The sequence below is a fragment of the Neodiprion fabricii genome, chromosome 4 (assembly GCF_021155785.1).
Source record: "Neodiprion fabricii isolate iyNeoFabr1 chromosome 4, iyNeoFabr1.1, whole genome shotgun sequence".
Classification (NCBI taxonomy): Eukaryota; Metazoa; Arthropoda; class Insecta; order Hymenoptera; family Diprionidae; genus Neodiprion; species Neodiprion fabricii.
Window position 1 is genome coordinate 36,562,408 of NC_060242.1, and position 17,121 is coordinate 36,579,528.

Genomic DNA, 17,121 nt, shown 5'->3' on the forward strand with positions numbered 1-17,121 from the left:
ATAAGCCCAGCTGAAACAAACTTTCTGGTCATCGGTATGACGAGAAGCTGGGTAAGAAATACGACTTACATTTCTTTTATCTAGATATTTACAATTTATTTCAAATTTTTTATCCTTGAACAATTGTGGCGTGGTTGGTGATCAGGCGTACAATTTTTAATGGTACGAATGGACAAGTGTCTGAACACTCCTTGGATTTATTCTACAATTTACCCGGACTCCCAACGATTTATTCAGCTTATTAATCACTTCACTTAGCCGGTTGTTTAGACATCTGCAACAGACATGCAAATTAATTTACCATTCTTCCCCCAGGAGCCAAGTAATTGATAATCCACGAATGTCTTCAGAAATTCAGTGAATGAATCACCAAAGATCTTTAAACTAAAACGAAAAAAAGCAAACAAAATATCTTTATTCTTTAACATCACGTATACAAGGCTTACATATCTATAATTCTGTTCAAACATTCCTCAGTGCCTTACATACATTTTTATATATAGGTATATATATTGTCGTATAATTAACAGAGACGAGAACCGTCTAGTGATTTGATATGATAGTACTGGGCAACCATGGAATTTCTATGTAATAATTAAGATTAGACTGGCAGTCAGTAATTTGAACATATTTTACATTGGTTTCAGATAAAAAACAGTCAAGATGGTGGTCGGTGAAGCAAGTATACACAATATAATGGGGGGGATGGAGAGCACAGGAGGAGTGCGTCTTCACAATCACAAGAGAAAATTAAAACAGCGGTAAGCATATAAAATAGTACGGTCTCACTTGTATCCTTTGATATTTGGGATAACATTTAAATTGGAACTGTAGCTTTTCACATTATAGCGAAGAAGCCTCATTTGTTATGTAGATTGAGTGCTGGTTAATTCGTTGTTGACATTTATTCAAGTAGCCTGCATTCCGTGCCAAGATATTTGATTGAGAATTTAATTGTTGGCACATCTAGGCGCCAGACAGCCATCCGAATAAAAATAATCATTCCTGCGATGACTGAGCTTTTTTTGTAGTAAAATTCTGTGGTTCATTTTTAATGTGTATTGTTTTATTTTAGATTCGATATTATTAAAAAACTAGGACAAGGCACCTACGGTAAAGTCCAATTAGGTATAAATAAAGAGACTGGCCAAGAAGTTGCTATAAAAACAATAAAAAAATGCAAAATTGAAACTGAGGCCGATCTTATTAGGATACGGAGAGAGATACAAATCATGTCGAGTGTACAGCATCCCAATATTATTCACATATATGAAGGTAAATAAATGTTCGAGCAAACACATCGTTATAATAATGTGAAATTTTCAGGTTCGCTGCTCACAATGTTTAATAAATTATTTGATTTCTTGCAGTGTTCGAAAATCGGGAAAAAATGGTACTCGTCATGGAATATGCAGCCGGTGGTGAACTTTATGATTATTTAAGCGAGCGAAAAGTTCTCTCAGAGCACGAAGCAAGAAGAATATTTCGTCAGATATCCACAGCTGTTTATTATTGCCATAAGCATAAGATTTGCCACAGAGATCTTAAGTTGGAAAACATACTATTGGACCAAATTGGAAATGCAAAAATTGCCGATTTTGGTCTCTCAAACGTTTTCGACGAGCAGAGATTGCTCAGCACTTTTTGCGGCAGTCCGTTATACGCTAGTCCTGAAATCGTCAAAGGGACACCTTACCATGGACCGGAAGTTGATTGTTGGAGCTTGGGAGTACTTTTATACACATTAGTTTACGGTGCCATGCCATTTGATGGCTCTAATTTTAAAAGACTAGTCAAACAGATTTCACAATCGGACTATTTCGAACCAAAAAAGCCATCCCGTAAGTTGAACATGTCCATTATATTACAACATTATCCATTCGATACAGTTTCAGAAGCAGATATTAGATCCTTCGATGATGGTTAGGCTCAGTAATCGCTAAACTATCTATGACTGTGTTTTCAGCTGCCTCCCCACTAATCAAGGACATGCTGACGGTTTGTCCGACGAGAAGAGCGGATGTTGAAAAAATTTGCACACATTGGTGGGTGAACGAAGGCTACGAACAAAATTGCCTCGATATAGCAGAAGATTTGGCAGCTCAAACTCCGGTCAGATTGGATCTGTTACTTTCATTGGTACCTCAGTCAGCTAGTGCTGACAAATTAGTCGTAGGCGATCAGCAAGCCACTGGCGATGCGACCGGCAATATGTCCACCGAGACTCTGGTTCCAACCAGGTGTCATTCCGTTGGTAGCTTGATGGAATTAGATCAGAATAATTCCGACAGAAGAATAAGAGAAATGGTTGACGAAGAGCCAAGGTCAGCAACAACTGGTGATGCCAAAAGAAAGTTGGAAACTACGCCGTCTATGGACGAAACAGCCGCGGCTGGTGTTAAAAGGAAAGAAAGATCCAGACGAAAAGAAAGGACGGAGGAAAGGGAACCCAGACAGTATAGATCTGGCACTAGGTACGTGATCGCTTTGTACAATAAAGAAGTTAACAAAGAGAATCGAGTTACTTCATATTACTCTTTTTAATTTTAGTACCCACCAGTGGCTCACAACATATTTTTTATTTTATTTCAGACATTATTCAGCTCCCATACCAAACCCAATAGAGGAAGCAATGGAAGTGGATCCATCTGCGCTGGTAACTGTTCCTACAAGTAAAACAGTTGATATAAACCAACTTGAAGGTGCGGCAGCTTGCCTCGAGTTGATCGAAGAGTCGAAAGAAAAGGCACTCAGTCATGAACGAAGTAAAACACCGGTAGTACCGACGCAAGAAGCTGAAGAAACGATAGGTAAAAAGTTGTCGGATGAAAAAGTAGAGCTAAAAGTGCAGACTGCTGTGAAACAAGATGTAGACAGTGAGACAGTGCATATCCACGAGGAGGAAACTGATGCCAAATCAATAGAAAAAACTGTACAAAGTAGCCCTGACGATAAACCAGTTGTGACGTCTAATGAGACAAATGAGAAACTCTCTCAAGATAGCCAGATTGAAAACACCAAATCTGAGGTGCTAACAAAGGGTATAACTGCTGCGACTGAAGCTGAGAATAACGATGTTGTGCTGAAAAATGAAGAGTCTTCTTCCGAAGCTGTGGTCAAATCCGAGGAAGTTAGTAAAGATGAGAAGAAGCCTGTAAAAAAATTAAAGGAAAAATCACTTTCTCTAGATTCTGATGTAGTTAATGACACCTCAGAAGTACCAGCAAGGCCAGTTGAGAGACGTCGATCTAAGATCTTTGAAACTGCTGAAAAATTCAACCAGCTGGCAGCTACTACTGAAAGTGATAAACCAAAGAAGATTTTCATTCCTGGAGTAAACGTCGGAGGTGCCAAGCGTGCCTTTGAGCGCAAGGCCAGTCTTTCGTCAATCACACCACCTCAAACTACAAAACACAGTGCATCTAAAGTTATTATCGAAGTGCCTGCAGTTGCAAGGGACGATAAGATACCGGAAAAGATCAGCAACACCCCAAGTACGGAAAATAATAACAATAAAGCGGACAAATGCTTGCAGAGCAAACTCGAGGAAGAGAAGAAACGTGCTGTAGACATTATCACCGGTGCAATCGGTAAACCACCGGTAATGAAAAAAACCAATGGATCACCTCCAACTTCTCCCCAGAATCATAGTGCCAACAAATTAGGACTGAAAGTGCAAGTCGGACCAAATGACTTAAGGAATGCCACCGTGTCAGTTTCCACACCTGTTGAGACTAAGTTCCCATTCGAATCAAAGCCAGTTTTGCAGGCAGAGGCGGTGAGTTATCTGTTAATTCAAACAGGGCATCACTTTGCAATACCTGTATCTTTGTATACCTGTAAATGCAGATAATACTAAAATTCAAAGTTGAAGTAATATGATGAACGAAGTTTTTGTTCATAATTTTTATAGGATGAGAGAAAATTTAAAGTAAAAAAAATAATTATTTCCATTTCTCCTATAACACAGATATAACATTTCTCTCTTAAGAATGAATGTGCGACGCTAATGACGTCTTGAAAGCTAAAAAATGTGTTATTTGTTTTATCAGGTGCCAGGTGTGGTTGAATCATCAAATATGAGTGGCTCCGTTCCAGACGAGCCAAAGAAGTCGAGTAAAATGGAAATCACTTTGAAGAGTGCCACCTTACCCAGACCGAGAAAGACTAGCAAGGCCGAAATTACATTAGCTGGAGTCAAATCAGCAGACAATACAGCATTCAAATCCGAAGTAGAGGCCAAGATTGACGCCTTCCATCCACAAAAATTGAGAACACAAAGATCAGAGGTTGCTTTCCCAGTCGCTGCTGCTGTACCTCAGGCTAACAGAAGCTCCAGCTTAGAACCAGAAAACAGGATGAAAAATATACCAAAGGAAAGAATTATACCTATTCAGGTATACATTTTATTGATTCTAATACATAGATTTTTCAAGGGAACAAAATACCCTAAGCCTTACCTTTTCAATCCTTTGTTGGAAGCTGCTTTTGAATATTCTGCTAGAATCTATCCCAGTAAAAAAAAAAAAAAAACAGTAATATAATAAACCATAATTTATTTATAAAAATTGGTGGACTTCTTTTCATTAGGTTGAATCTGGGCGTCAGCTCCCGCAGCAAGGACCATCAACGCCACCGTCGAAACCACCAATGCCGCAGCGCTCCATGTCTCAACGATCAGGTTCACTTTCTCGCCAATCTACTGCTGACTCTGATACCGACAGTGCATTAGGCTCGACTACGGGACCTGAACCAATTCGAAAGAGTCCTAGGGAATATATAATTCCCATCGCAGTAGAGGGTGGTGGATATGTCACACCCAGATCAGGCAGTTTAGAACCTGAAAGTAAGGCGAGCACGCCGACTAGCACTAGTGCGCCCAGATCAAGATTTGGACGACCAAGAAGAATGAGTTCTTTATTATCAGATGCCAGTGAAGATGAATCTCCGTTCTCAACATTGCATAGGCAAGTGCAATTCGATTGAAAGAATTCGGTTATATTGATTATCATAAACTATATGTAGCTAAAGACTTTTGAATGACATTGATTCAAAATTACTAACGTCATTTGATTATAAACTAAATAAATATCTTTTACAGAGATAACGATGATATTTTGCAACGACATATGCATCGGTTAAGAAGTTCCAGACCATCCAGGAAAGCACCGGAACATGCAGATAGTTTGTCATCAGGAGAAGATGACGACGACGATGGATTTGAACTTTTAACTGCAGAAAACTTGTTTTCCACTTTATTATCTAGAGTTAGAAGTTTGACTCAAAGACTTAATGTAGATGACAACAGAAGTACAGGATTTCCAAGCAGCAGACTACTCGGTAGATTAGGATCTAATTCGCCGCAAGGTTTTTGGGGTGTTCACGAACCATTATCCAGGTAATACAGATTGAAATTTCCAAAAATTATATTCCATTGCATTAAAATTTGATATGTGTTAATGATGTGATATCAATTGGTTATATTAACACTACCATTTGCTTTATGCAATTAAATCGGTATTTAAAACATTTCTTGGTAAATATTGATGGAGTTAAAAATCGCATTTAACAAAAGTGCTTATTTGTGCAAGCTACCAAAGCTATACTGAGACAAGGACTGTAATAACGTGAGTCCAATCAGAGAAATTCTTAGGGATTTGGTGAATAGTTACTTCTTGATTATAGATTGCACAGTTTGTTTTTTCTCATACATGATCACGGCTGATTCTTAGCCCTCCCGTAATATCGAAAATCTTTTCTTTGCCTGTTATGCATCACACTTCCAATTTATCGATATCGAAAATATTCGCGTCTCTCCCTTACGTACTATATCCAAATTAAAATTCCCTGAATTTTGTTTCCTCCACTTTTCCATTATCTAAAAACTGCTAATAGTATACGTATTACCTAATAGTTCGAAACACTAACCATCACTCATATTCACGTTTAAATGAACGAATTTTATATTGTTTTTAACACCAGTATTTTTCACTGTTTTTCAATTCTCATTCATCACACATTGTGGTAAAATATTTTTATTCCGGGATAACTTTTCCGCGTCAATGTTGATTGAACTTTGTCCTGCGATACAGGCGGTTGTCAGAGTCGCAGTTCAGACGTTCGTTGAGTCGTGACACGGATAGATTTGGCAGAAAGGAGCCTTCAAACCCGGGAACTCCGAACAGTCCTGGCCCACGTAATACACCCTCACGAGAGAGCATCTTTGAAATGGGTAGCAACACACTTCCACGAGGTAAAAGCGTGCAATAGAATGTGTGTACAGCTCACCGTGGAATATACATTACCTTTTCAAACTCTGTATATTTTTATCTATTATACTTGGAGTGCAGTAATTAACTGGTAATTTTTGCATTTTGAGGAACAATAGCATACAAAAATGCAGTGCAGTGTCTATTCCACGATGAACTATGAACAGAATACGTATTACATTGTATAATTGCGTGTTTGACGATTATATAGAATTTTAAAGTGATTTAACAGAAGCTAAAATTACTTTTGGTTTTAGTACATTTTAATAAAGATTTGATCATTACAATTATTACAATTTATACAGTTGTGAAGGTGGGTTTTTAGTTACTGTTAAGTCATAAAAGCATCCTGTTGAATTTTATCACTTATATTATACATAGAACTTCCAGAGTGAAAAAATTTAACGGGAAGTTTGTCATGCATCTCCTAGTACCTAGCTGTCGTCGAGTCGTTGATAGACAAAGCATACGTATATTTTTTTTATATTCATTTACCTATTACTTCTCTGTTTTTTCCTTCGAATAATTTTATTTTTGCTGTATATTTCTTAGGTATATATAATTATATACATGTATACATATAAATATTCTTTTTTTTTCCTAATTTTCGCCTTGCCATGTTTTTTTGCGATTTTTAGTTTTTGGTACTAACACTAGTTTAAATAGAGGAATATATCCTGAACAGGTGGGTAGTCAAGGTATTACCAAAATCTCTGTTTTGTATTACATGTTAATCGTATGGAATCACTTTTAAATTTGTTATGTATCCATAGCATAGAATTTGACTATCTTATAATCATTCTACTTTATTTTTCCCCATGTAGTCTCACTGTCAACACTGATGAATGATATTATCATTTTGATACTTCAGGCATGCTCAGTTTCTCGTTTGTCATTGTATCCAAAATTCTGAACAATATTTTAACTATCCATCAGTATATTTTGTCTAACCAAGAGATTATTTATCTCTGTAGACACCAGAAACTCAGTATAGTACATAACATGTGATCATACTTTATCCAATGAGATAGGAAATAAATTCGGCAATTACTGATATTGATTACTATTTACCTGAAAAAAAGCATTGAACAAGTTTTTTCACATATAGTTTCTCAACTCTTTCTGTTGTAACTTCGCACATTTAGTTGTAAAAGTCAATGATTTAATAAATTTTTATTAGTCCCTATTTCGACATTGGCAAAATTCTAAGCTATGGAATCAACGTTATGAATTCTGTGCGGAGTTGAAAAATCGAAAATAAAATTTTCGGGTCACAATTACTGTTTGTAATAAATTGACGAATCAGTGGATGCTAAGAGCGAACAGTGTAGGCTAATACATGTGCAGACAAACAAGATTATACATTTGCCTGAGGTTCGTTCTTGACATTAATTCTTTGCTATATTAGCACACTGTTCACTAAAACAATTTTTTTCGTTATCATTACTTTTGCCGTGAAAATCAGTAAGTTATAAACAATCGTAATTGAAATCCCAGCCCTCTCTGAATATAAAACCTCGTAACAATTATTGTATTGTTTCTGTCATGTACATTGTTGATTTTGATGAACCAGTAACATTTGAAGTAGTTGACATATTTCCTATCTCACTGAATTTACTAGTGTTTGAAGCATGGATGCACACACCCATATATACAGAAGAACAAGAACTCTCTTCCACTATTCCTAAACGTCCTACTAGTGAAAAATTCAACGAAATATTCAAAGTCTATCGTCGACTCTTCAAACAGTTATTAAATCTAATTATTTATTTTCTGCTGGCTGATATTTGACAGACTATATTTTTGGTACGCCACAGGTCATATTGTGCTTGCTTTTGAATGATGCAACTCCTATTGCTTAATCATTTTTCGTAGATATTCTATAACAATGCCTTCTCGGTCCCTTCATTATAGCCAATTGAAAATGACCACAATTACTGTTAAACTTATTAATTAACGAATGATACAAAACCGTAAAACAAGATATCTGCACTCACATATGTAAATCTATGTGCATCCAAATTCTAAGTAGACTCTATCAAAAATGATATTCACCACAATGTTTCTAAATAAAGTACGTGTGCAAGTATATTCAGTTCAATTAAAAAATAAAAGTAGCTCTATAATCTATTGCAGATAAAGTCGTTATTGTAATTAGAGATTGCTATCAGATGATAATTTCTTAAAGGAAAAAAAAACATCGAAGGCCTTGTTTGTTTGTATAATTTTTTTAGTGGCAAGTAAGTAGACTAACATACAGAAAAACACAACTGAGCCACTACCGAAAATATACTCTACAATTGTCAGCATCAGCTTTCTGTGGTATAATTCATTGACGGTCTTTTATGACGGTTGTTGCAGCGACCGTGCGAGTGACTCTGCGTAGGCGGGCCGACGCTAATCCCCAGTAGAAAAACAAGTTAGGTACTATACTATACCTAATCTAGTAAATCTGTCCATTTGACCACATAAAACCAGAACCTTGCCAATGTACCACATACACTTACCCTTGTTTTCTCAAACAACTGTTCTCTTCGATATTAGTGATAATGTATCAAGTTCATGCTGCATCGGATAGAAAAATTGTACACGAACAAGACATAAAGGCGACGAATCGAAAATTTCTGCCATCTACTTTAAACATTTGTTCGAGAAATAAATACCAAGAAATATTACACAATGCTAACTGCTGTGAACCTTTGAGCTGAAAATCTGTTTTGTTCGTAAACCCTTGTTGAAAATAAAAGATATATTTGTTCATGATTTGATTTATCCTGGAAAATATTATTCATGACAAAACAAGCTTGACTGTGTACGAAATATTATCGAAACGATTATAAATGCATATGGTCCATTTTTATATCGATTTGTCTCCCAAGACTCGTTAAACGTTCTGTATTTTTCATTATTTTCTTTCATTGAAACCGCTATAAATCATCGCTAGCTAGATGTCCGAAAAGTGATTTTCAGGATAAATCATGTACGAGGCCTAAACATCATACACCATGTGTATATAAATTGAATATTGCATCTGCAGTCTTTGAAGTAATCTTGTTATAGGAAATTTATAATGATAGTTACGTAATTGTGTAATACAAGAAAGGACTAACTGTTCCTGACTTGTCAATCTGAACTGGCTAATACTTGTTGTGTTTTTAGAGTTTAAATAACAATGTTTTATCGTTTCACAATTCGCTCTCAGCATGCTTTATTAATGCTATTTATAGTGTACTAAACAACCTATTTATGTATGAAGAAGTAAATTATGCTACGCTCATGTAAAATTTCTTTTACCTGATATTGAGATTCATCGTTCTAGTAGTTTATCACACTGTAATGCCGTTATAGGTGTAATACAAAATACTACCCTAATTCGGAATGAGCATCTATGTTAATTTCATGTGACATTGCCACGTTCGGATGTATGGGACATTTTCATTTCTTTATATCAATATACATACATCTTTGATTCAAGCAGTTGAGTACATTTTCCACAGTAGTTTTCCAGTAACAGAAATCTTCCATTTTCTACGCAATCATAAAATGAAGTAATTCTTAGTGTTACATTTAGATGTTTGAAACGTATACATCATTTAAGTTGTCATTATGTAATAGTATTTAAAGCGTAGATAACGATGTGAGAAAATTTCCAAGACATATATGAAGTTATTTATTAATTTTTTCGAGAGATTTTATAGGAGAGTTTATGTACGTACAAATAAACGAGTGTACATACTCAAAACATAATTTGCTTTTCTGTATATCCTTATAAATATCCATTACAGGTGGTGATATATGAGCTGCATGCCATTAGCAACATTTTTATATGAATTTTTCAGATAAAAATCAGCACGAAAACACCGATGCCGAGGTATCGCAAATTCGGAAGCAGGCGCAAGAAACATTAGAGCAAAACTTCACGCCGAGCTTAGCACGCAGGTTGAGTAGACATTTCATTGAACAAACAAGGCAATCGTTACCCAGATCTCCATCGATACCTCGTGAGAAAAACTATCAATCGCCTACTCAAAAAATGATGAATTCACTCGAAGGCTCCGATATAGAAAGTCAAAATCCCAGCTCTACAACGTCGGATCAAACAGAATACAGAGGAAAATCAGCTGAAAGAAACATCAAGAGATCGAACAGTTTATTGGTATCGCGGGACCTGGCTGACAAGCTAGATTACCGATCACCTAGAAGAAGCGTCAGCCTATTTGAGGATGATGATAAATCACTACCACCGTTACCTAGACACGTCATGACGCTTGGTAGGAAATACAGAGATTCAGGGAAACCCAACAATGGCGCAATACGCAGAGAAAATTTTCAAAATTTTAAAAATGATAAAATTCAAGAGGAAACCTTGGATGAGTCATGTAAGACTCCTAATATCAAAGTGGATAGTGTTGTCAATGGTTATGAAATTGGTCAAACTTTGGAGGGCAATTCTATGTCTGTGTCTAGTTCCATTAATAATTTCGTAGATACTGCATCTAGCATGTCAGCAAAATCCAGTGAAACATCTCCCAATGCATCAACATCCAACTTGATGGATTACAATTACTCGTACAAATCTGATGCATCAAAAGATTTCGAAAACAGACTCCTGGCTGCAGAAAATCTTATAAAGGAATCAAAGCTGAAAAATTTAGGCCCATCAAGTCTTGATATAAATCTTAACTCGAGTTACAGAGATATGGACAAGTGTAACAAAGAAAGTCTTGGATCTATTTCAGAAACCAATAGTGCAGACAAGCGACGTAGTTATATTCCAAGCCTACGATTGAGATCCGGATCATTGACTAGAGACCCAACTGAAAATAAAACCCGTCGCAGCTCTTTCACTGGATCACAGGATGCGTTAGGAGCCAGAGCTCCAACTCCAGAAAGATCGATACTAAGTAAATTCTTCAAACCTGACAGGAATAAAGATAACGATACTAGAGGAAAGCATCAAAAAGCTGGTGGACAACGTAGAATATCGAGATTTTTGCGACCTGATTTCTTTGATACACCTCGCGAAGAAAGTCAATATGTCAAAGAGAAGGAAGCACAAAAAGCTGCAGAAAATGAGCGCAGAAAGTCAAGATTTATTAAGAAGAAGAGCGAGAGTAAGGAATCGAAAGCGGACAAATCTTCAGAAGCAAAACCTCCCAAAGAACTGAAAAACGAAGCAAACTCTATCACCAAAGAACAGTCAGAGATTTCATCTAAGGATGATAGATCAGATAGAGATATTAGCTCTATCTCAGAAGACACAAGGCCAAGGTTCGAGAAACAGTCCACGAAGCACAGTTTCTTACATTCCTTGGAGAAAAAGCTTGAAAAGTTTAGATCAAGCGAAGATGCTTCAAAATCAGTGGTCAATAACGGTAATTTAATTGAACAAAAAATTCGATCTTTGCGCGAGAGTTCTGCGCCGCCGAAGGAATGCCCGTGCACGGAGTCCAGTTTAATCAAACGAGCAGTTAGCGTAGAAGATTTACCACTTTATAGTGCAAACCTAAACCCGTCGAAGGGTAAAGTAAGCTCTGTACTGGGACTATTCAAGAATACTGATACAAAACCAACCTCCAACGGGCAGCGACCACAAAGCATGATATTCAGCAAGTTGAGAAAAAATCCCTACAAGGGTTCTCATTCTGACTCAACGACTGATGCAGATCTTACTGCTTCGAGTAAAATACCTACAAAAGTTAGTAAAGCCGATTTGATATCGTCCAAGAAGAAATCAGAAGAAACAAAATCTATATCTAAAATGAAACCAAATAATAAGACTTCTCCTCCGAAGGAATCACCCAGAGACACCCATAAATCCGACAGACCATCTAGAAGTGTTAAAAGTTTTTCCCCAGAGAAAATAAACAAAGAGCTTAAAAAGTCCAATCCTGAAAAAAGTGTTGATAAGAAAAATGATTCTACAGATAAAGCAAAAACTTTGAAGACCAAGTCTCCAGAAAAACTTGCAGACAATCGATCTGAGCAACTTGAAAGAGTTGGTGATATAAATCAGGCTGCAGGTGAAATATTTCCTGTCGAACAGTCGAAAGCTATTCCGTCGGACAAAACAATGGATAATCTTGAACTTGAAGGAAGAAAAAATGACAAAGTTCGAAAGATTGGTACAACATCCTCCTTAGTGAAAAATGATTCTGTAAAAGGTATTGACAAAGTTGATGACGGCGAGAAAAAAGCAAAAAAAACTGTCAAAGCTAAAGAATCCGGTGGAAAAGAATCCGGATCTGTCGATGGAACTAAGAAAAAAAGGATTGTTAAAGTTATCAAGAAAGTTGTAAAAAAATCACCAGACAGCTCGGAAAGCAAGTCTGAAGCTAAGGAAAAGCCTCGTAAATTATTGAGCAAGAAAAGCACCTTGTCATCCGGTGAAGTGAACTCTGATACACAAATATCAAATGGTATTGATAATTCACGAAAAGATGACCCTAAATTGGAAAACAATACCAGCAAACCTGATCCATTGAAAGAATCTAAAGCTCCCGCAAGTAACAATGATAAAAATAATGAAGCATTTACAGAAAATAATACACCAGAAATGTCTAACAAGTTAAATGAAAATTCAACAAATGGTGTGGAGTCAAAAACGAATAATTCGTTGTTAAACAGCATAAAAGTTATGGAAAAAAATCAATCCAACAACATTCAGGATGTTTCACAAGCTAAATCTACAGATTCACGATCCAATAGAAATAGTTTGAAGCTAGACTTATCAAAAATTCCACAACACACATTCAGGAGTCCGCAAATTTTGAAGAAAGACTCGGTGCAAACGGAATTGCCAAAAACTAGTTCAAGTGTAGAAACGCATTTACCAAAGTTATCTCATGGCAAAGCACAATCTACCTCGCCGGAAGATGCAAAGAAGTTGATACAAAACCTGTCAAAAATAACTCATCACGCAAACATAACGGGAAACAAGATCGTCATCGATAAACCATTATGCGCAAAGGACATGGAAAACCTTCAAAGTGACGCTGACGAGTGTAACATTGAAAGCCGTGAAAATAGCACTTCTCAATCTTCGCATGACATCAGCAAATCATTCAATTGCCCAAAACTATCTCACGATCAAAACAAAACCAATGACATTAACTTTACTACTGCCGAAGTGTTGCAACCACTTCCTGACACAGTACTCAATTCAACCAGGGTTACGTGTCATCAAGAGAACGAAATTAGCAATGCAAAGAATACAAATGGATGTTCACAGGAAATAGGAATATCAAAGAAAAACTTTGAGTTAGACTTACCTGTACTGAACCCAAATCCTATTCCTCCACCAAAGGAAAGTCCAATCGAGCATCCCGAAGAGATGTTTTCCCCTACAGATGATACAGAGAGTTTTGATTCCTGGTCTATATGCTCGGCAGATATGAACCAGAGCCGGAGCGAATTACAATCGCCAACTTCACCCGCACGTTCCCCATCTTTTCGAGCAGATCAAACCGAATCAGTAGGGGATAGAATAAGACGAAGAAGTTTCTACTCGAGATTCAATGACAGGAAAAGAAAAACATCACTGAACGCTCCTCCGCCTGGAGTGTCTCTTCCTGTCAGCACAACACTCCCAAGAAAGTTCAGCTTTAACAGACCACGGGAGAATGATCATGATAAACTGAATAGCTACGTATCACCGACGAAGAGATACCAGGAGAAATCTTACAACATGTATAACAACGAAATTCAGCCATTTAGAAGATCGCCAATTGACAGAGACAGATATTCTGATGTGGGTACGGCATCAGTATACACCAATGATTTAAGATCACCGAAAGAACAATATGGAAGCAGTTTGAGTTCATCTTACGATCCACTGCGAAAATATACACGATCTCCAACTCTGTCCGATTCGTCAAGCATACGGAGGAAATGTTATAGTACCGACTATGGCACGGATAATAATGAAGCAACATCATACAGAAGTCCATTGTCTAGTTCCTTATTGAATGATAATTCATTAGAATCATATTCTAACAGAAATTTCAACACATTGCCAAGAAAATACGGTTCAACTGTGTCGAGTTCGGAACCGAAGACTGCTGAGTATTACGAAGAATTATTAGCTCCGAATAATTCGAATTACTTAACATCGAGGAAGACTCCAACGTCTGCAGATTCACTGAGCACTCGTGAGAACGGATACCACAACGGAAATTTAGAATCACCACAATTCAAGGCTGAAAAATGGAAGACTACTGGGACCGATGATAAGATGGCAGAACTGAATCTGACTGAAACAAATAATGGGAGGCTCGGGGACCAAATAAGGTATGATTGATTTTCACCGTTCGACCTAACGCTTGAATGTCAACATTTAATTTTGTTCGCAGCGACAAGAGCCAAAGCGTCAACGAATCTAAGGATCTGTCGTCAACAATGTCTGAACCTCAGCCGAGTACTTCCACTAACCGAGAATAAAATTTTCCTTATCCGTATTGATTCCTAAATCTTATAGGGATAATCAAACGCCAAACAAGTATTCGAGCATTTTTAAGTTACACTAATATTTTTCAAAACAACTTGCCAGCAGACTAATAATATTTCGTTACTGATTAGATCTTCGTTTGAGTCAGAGAACAATATTATTCAATAAGCGAAGAGAAACGAAATAGATGCACAGTGATGAAAGTGGGTAGAACACTAGGTAATGAGAAAACTGTAGCCTTTTTATATCAAAAATACGTAAAATTTACAACGAAAATTTGCGTTACATGATCGCTGCCTATCTACGTAATGTCGACATTAATGTTGTAATAGAAATATTATACGCAATGAAGTAAACGTAGCATTGATCTACCAATCAAATGTAGACTTTCACACATATTTAGATGGTCAATTTTTAGCACTATTTTAATCAGGTATCGTAGTTCAAGGGACTGTCTGAATGTGTTTGGATAAATCTACGTTTGACAGATTTTTTCAGTATAATATACTTGCCAAGTTTGCCTGATTTTTAGTATCCCTTGATAAATTATCAAGTTTTGAGTTTCTAGTTTTAGTTTATTCTTTCCTTTTTATATTTCCTGTCAAATGTATACAAGTCAATATTTATTTAAATTATTTATGCTTGTGATCTTGATAATTAAAGTAATGTTAACGTTTTCAATGAAAGTTTATTAAACAAAAAATTATGAGCCCTTAACGATTCGTATATAATTGTATTGCATACATGAAGAAAAATGTTATAATTAATTCTACGATTGATAAATTAATTCGTTTTGGCTCCAATGTTTATAGGAATATAAATTAAAAATTTGGCAGCTATTGCAAAAACAGGAGTTTTCCTTGTGATTCGAAAGGTTTCATTGTGATAGCAGCATAAATACCAGCATTATAATAATTGCAGTATAATTGATTTAGTTTCCAACTTACGTCAAGATATACTGCAATTTTTTTTATAACATAGATGTTTTTAGCTAATTTTTTCTATTTGTTCGCCCTAAGTAAATAATGATTCGAATCTCTCAGAGTCTCTTGGTAAATATACTATCTAATTGATGCCTATGGTAAGATTTATCAAAGAATCGACTCCCTAACAATTACCAAGGGACTACTATGTTTCAAATAAATAATCGAACAAAAATCTGTAGCTTGATCCAATTGTAACATTAGACTGTTGGTATAACGACAGCAGTTGTCGGAGACCATAGATGTCAATTCAAACAGTCAATACTGCAAAGCCTAAGCAAATCTGTATTATCAGTGCGTAGTTATTACGCTGAATATTTTTACAACAATCATTCGAGCCAGTAATTGCAAATGAAGAGAGTCGGTCAAGCTATTATTAGCATACTTGCAACCGCTCTCCGACTGGTTCATAGTCTTCTGCATGTTATGTACGTGTTTTCTATCGATATACATATTTTAAAATAAAGTGCAGAGTTAAAATGAATTAGTCTTTCGTATTCTCACCCAGCGATCTTGGACCAGTTTATAATTGAATTTGGTAAACAATAAGACATACTTTTGTAGCATTCATGTTATACAGATCTGCAACTATTTTCAAGCATGTCAACTGCAGATTTCGTTATGCATTTATCGAATGTATTACATTGGCAGTAAACATTTTCAGTATCAAATTCTACTGTACTAAATACAGTCTGTGTTGGAGTAAATTGTGTAGTTAATCATGGATCCAATCAAACTAAGATTTTATGTGGAGAAGTATGCTAAGGAGAACCGAGAAACCAAATTGGTTGAAACTTTTTATGCCACGCCCAAGAATAGGTCAATTACTGGAAAATTTTATGCAAAACATGAAGCAAATACATCGATGAATGCTCCGCAAGAATATATCGATCTTATAGCCAAGTCTGTGAGCTACGTGCCAAAGGACACTTATAAATATCGTCCACCCGCTGTTAACATGGAGTAAGCAAATCTACCACTCAATTTTAAGTAAAATAGACGTATTACACTTTACTATCATGAATTGTACAACTTGAATATAAAATAAGAAGCACCTCTTCTTTGATGCGTCATCAGTTTCTAAAATGTTACATAGTTTATAATTGTGCTGTTTTATTTTAGCTACGGTTGGTTCACAGAGCCATTGATACCAAGATCTAAAGATCCACGGCTATATTTTCCTGCCAAGCAGTGTGACTTTATAAAGAATGAGTTACTGATAAGACATCAGAATAAAGGTGTTCCGGAGGAGAAATTCAAGGGTGTTCCATTTAAATCTTGATACCAATATAAGGGTATTTTTATTATTCTTGCGTCCAAAAAAAACACGCTTTCTGAAATACATTCTATTGATTTATTGCAACGGCTTATCGCGGTTTAATTACGGGTTATTATAATGAAATAAAAACGCGGTAAAAAGTAT

At 36.2% G+C, this 17,121-nt stretch overlaps 2 protein-coding genes across 5 annotated transcripts in view; both read left to right on the forward strand.

The window, feature by feature from the left end:
- LOC124181421 overlaps nt 1-16,182 on the forward strand; it is a 29,026-nt gene extending 12,844 nt beyond the window's left edge. For 2 of the 4 annotated variants that reach the window (XM_046567990.1, XM_046567991.1), the window contains exons 3-14: nt 648-761; nt 1,076-1,275; nt 1,371-1,841; nt 1,967-2,474; nt 2,593-3,778; nt 4,053-4,397; nt 4,591-4,967; nt 5,102-5,398; nt 5,592-5,627; nt 6,093-6,253; nt 10,109-14,558; nt 14,621-16,182. In XM_046567990.1, coding sequence (XP_046423946.1) covers nt 664-761; nt 1,076-1,275; nt 1,371-1,841; nt 1,967-2,474; nt 2,593-3,778; nt 4,053-4,397; nt 4,591-4,967; nt 5,102-5,398; nt 5,592-5,627; nt 6,093-6,253; nt 10,109-14,558; nt 14,621-14,708 — 8,217 coding nt within the window. In that variant the 5' untranslated portion in view covers nt 648-663 and the 3' untranslated portion in view covers nt 14,709-16,182. The remainder of the gene's footprint in view (nt 1-647; nt 762-1,075; nt 1,276-1,370; nt 1,842-1,966; nt 2,475-2,592; nt 3,779-4,052; nt 4,398-4,590; nt 4,968-5,101; nt 5,399-5,591; nt 5,628-6,092; nt 6,254-10,108; nt 14,559-14,620) is intronic. The other 2 variants (XM_046567993.1, XM_046567994.1) reach the window with 2 other exon arrangements.
- Nucleotides 16,183-16,336: 154 nt separating this feature from the next.
- Nucleotides 16,337-17,120, forward strand: LOC124181434. The gene is made up of 2 exons (XM_046568016.1): nt 16,337-16,661; nt 16,821-17,120. Exons 1-2 carry the CDS (start codon nt 16,420-16,422, stop codon nt 16,978-16,980), a joined length of 402 nt encoding a protein of 133 aa, XP_046423972.1. The 5' UTR covers nt 16,337-16,419; the 3' UTR covers nt 16,981-17,120.
- The last annotated feature ends 1 nt before the right edge of the window (nt 17,121 follows it).

What these genes read in the sequence shown, in the direction of transcription:
- LOC124181434 (XM_046568016.1), top strand. Translation starts at nt 16,420, where the DNA reads ATGGATCCAATCAAACTAAGATTTTATGTGGAGAAGTATGCTAAGGAG. An exon ending in CCACCCGCTGTTAACATGGA is followed by an intron (nt 16,662 to 16,820) that starts GTAAGCAAATCT and finishes GTTTTATTTTAG; the next exon opens with CTACGGTTGGTTCACAGAGC.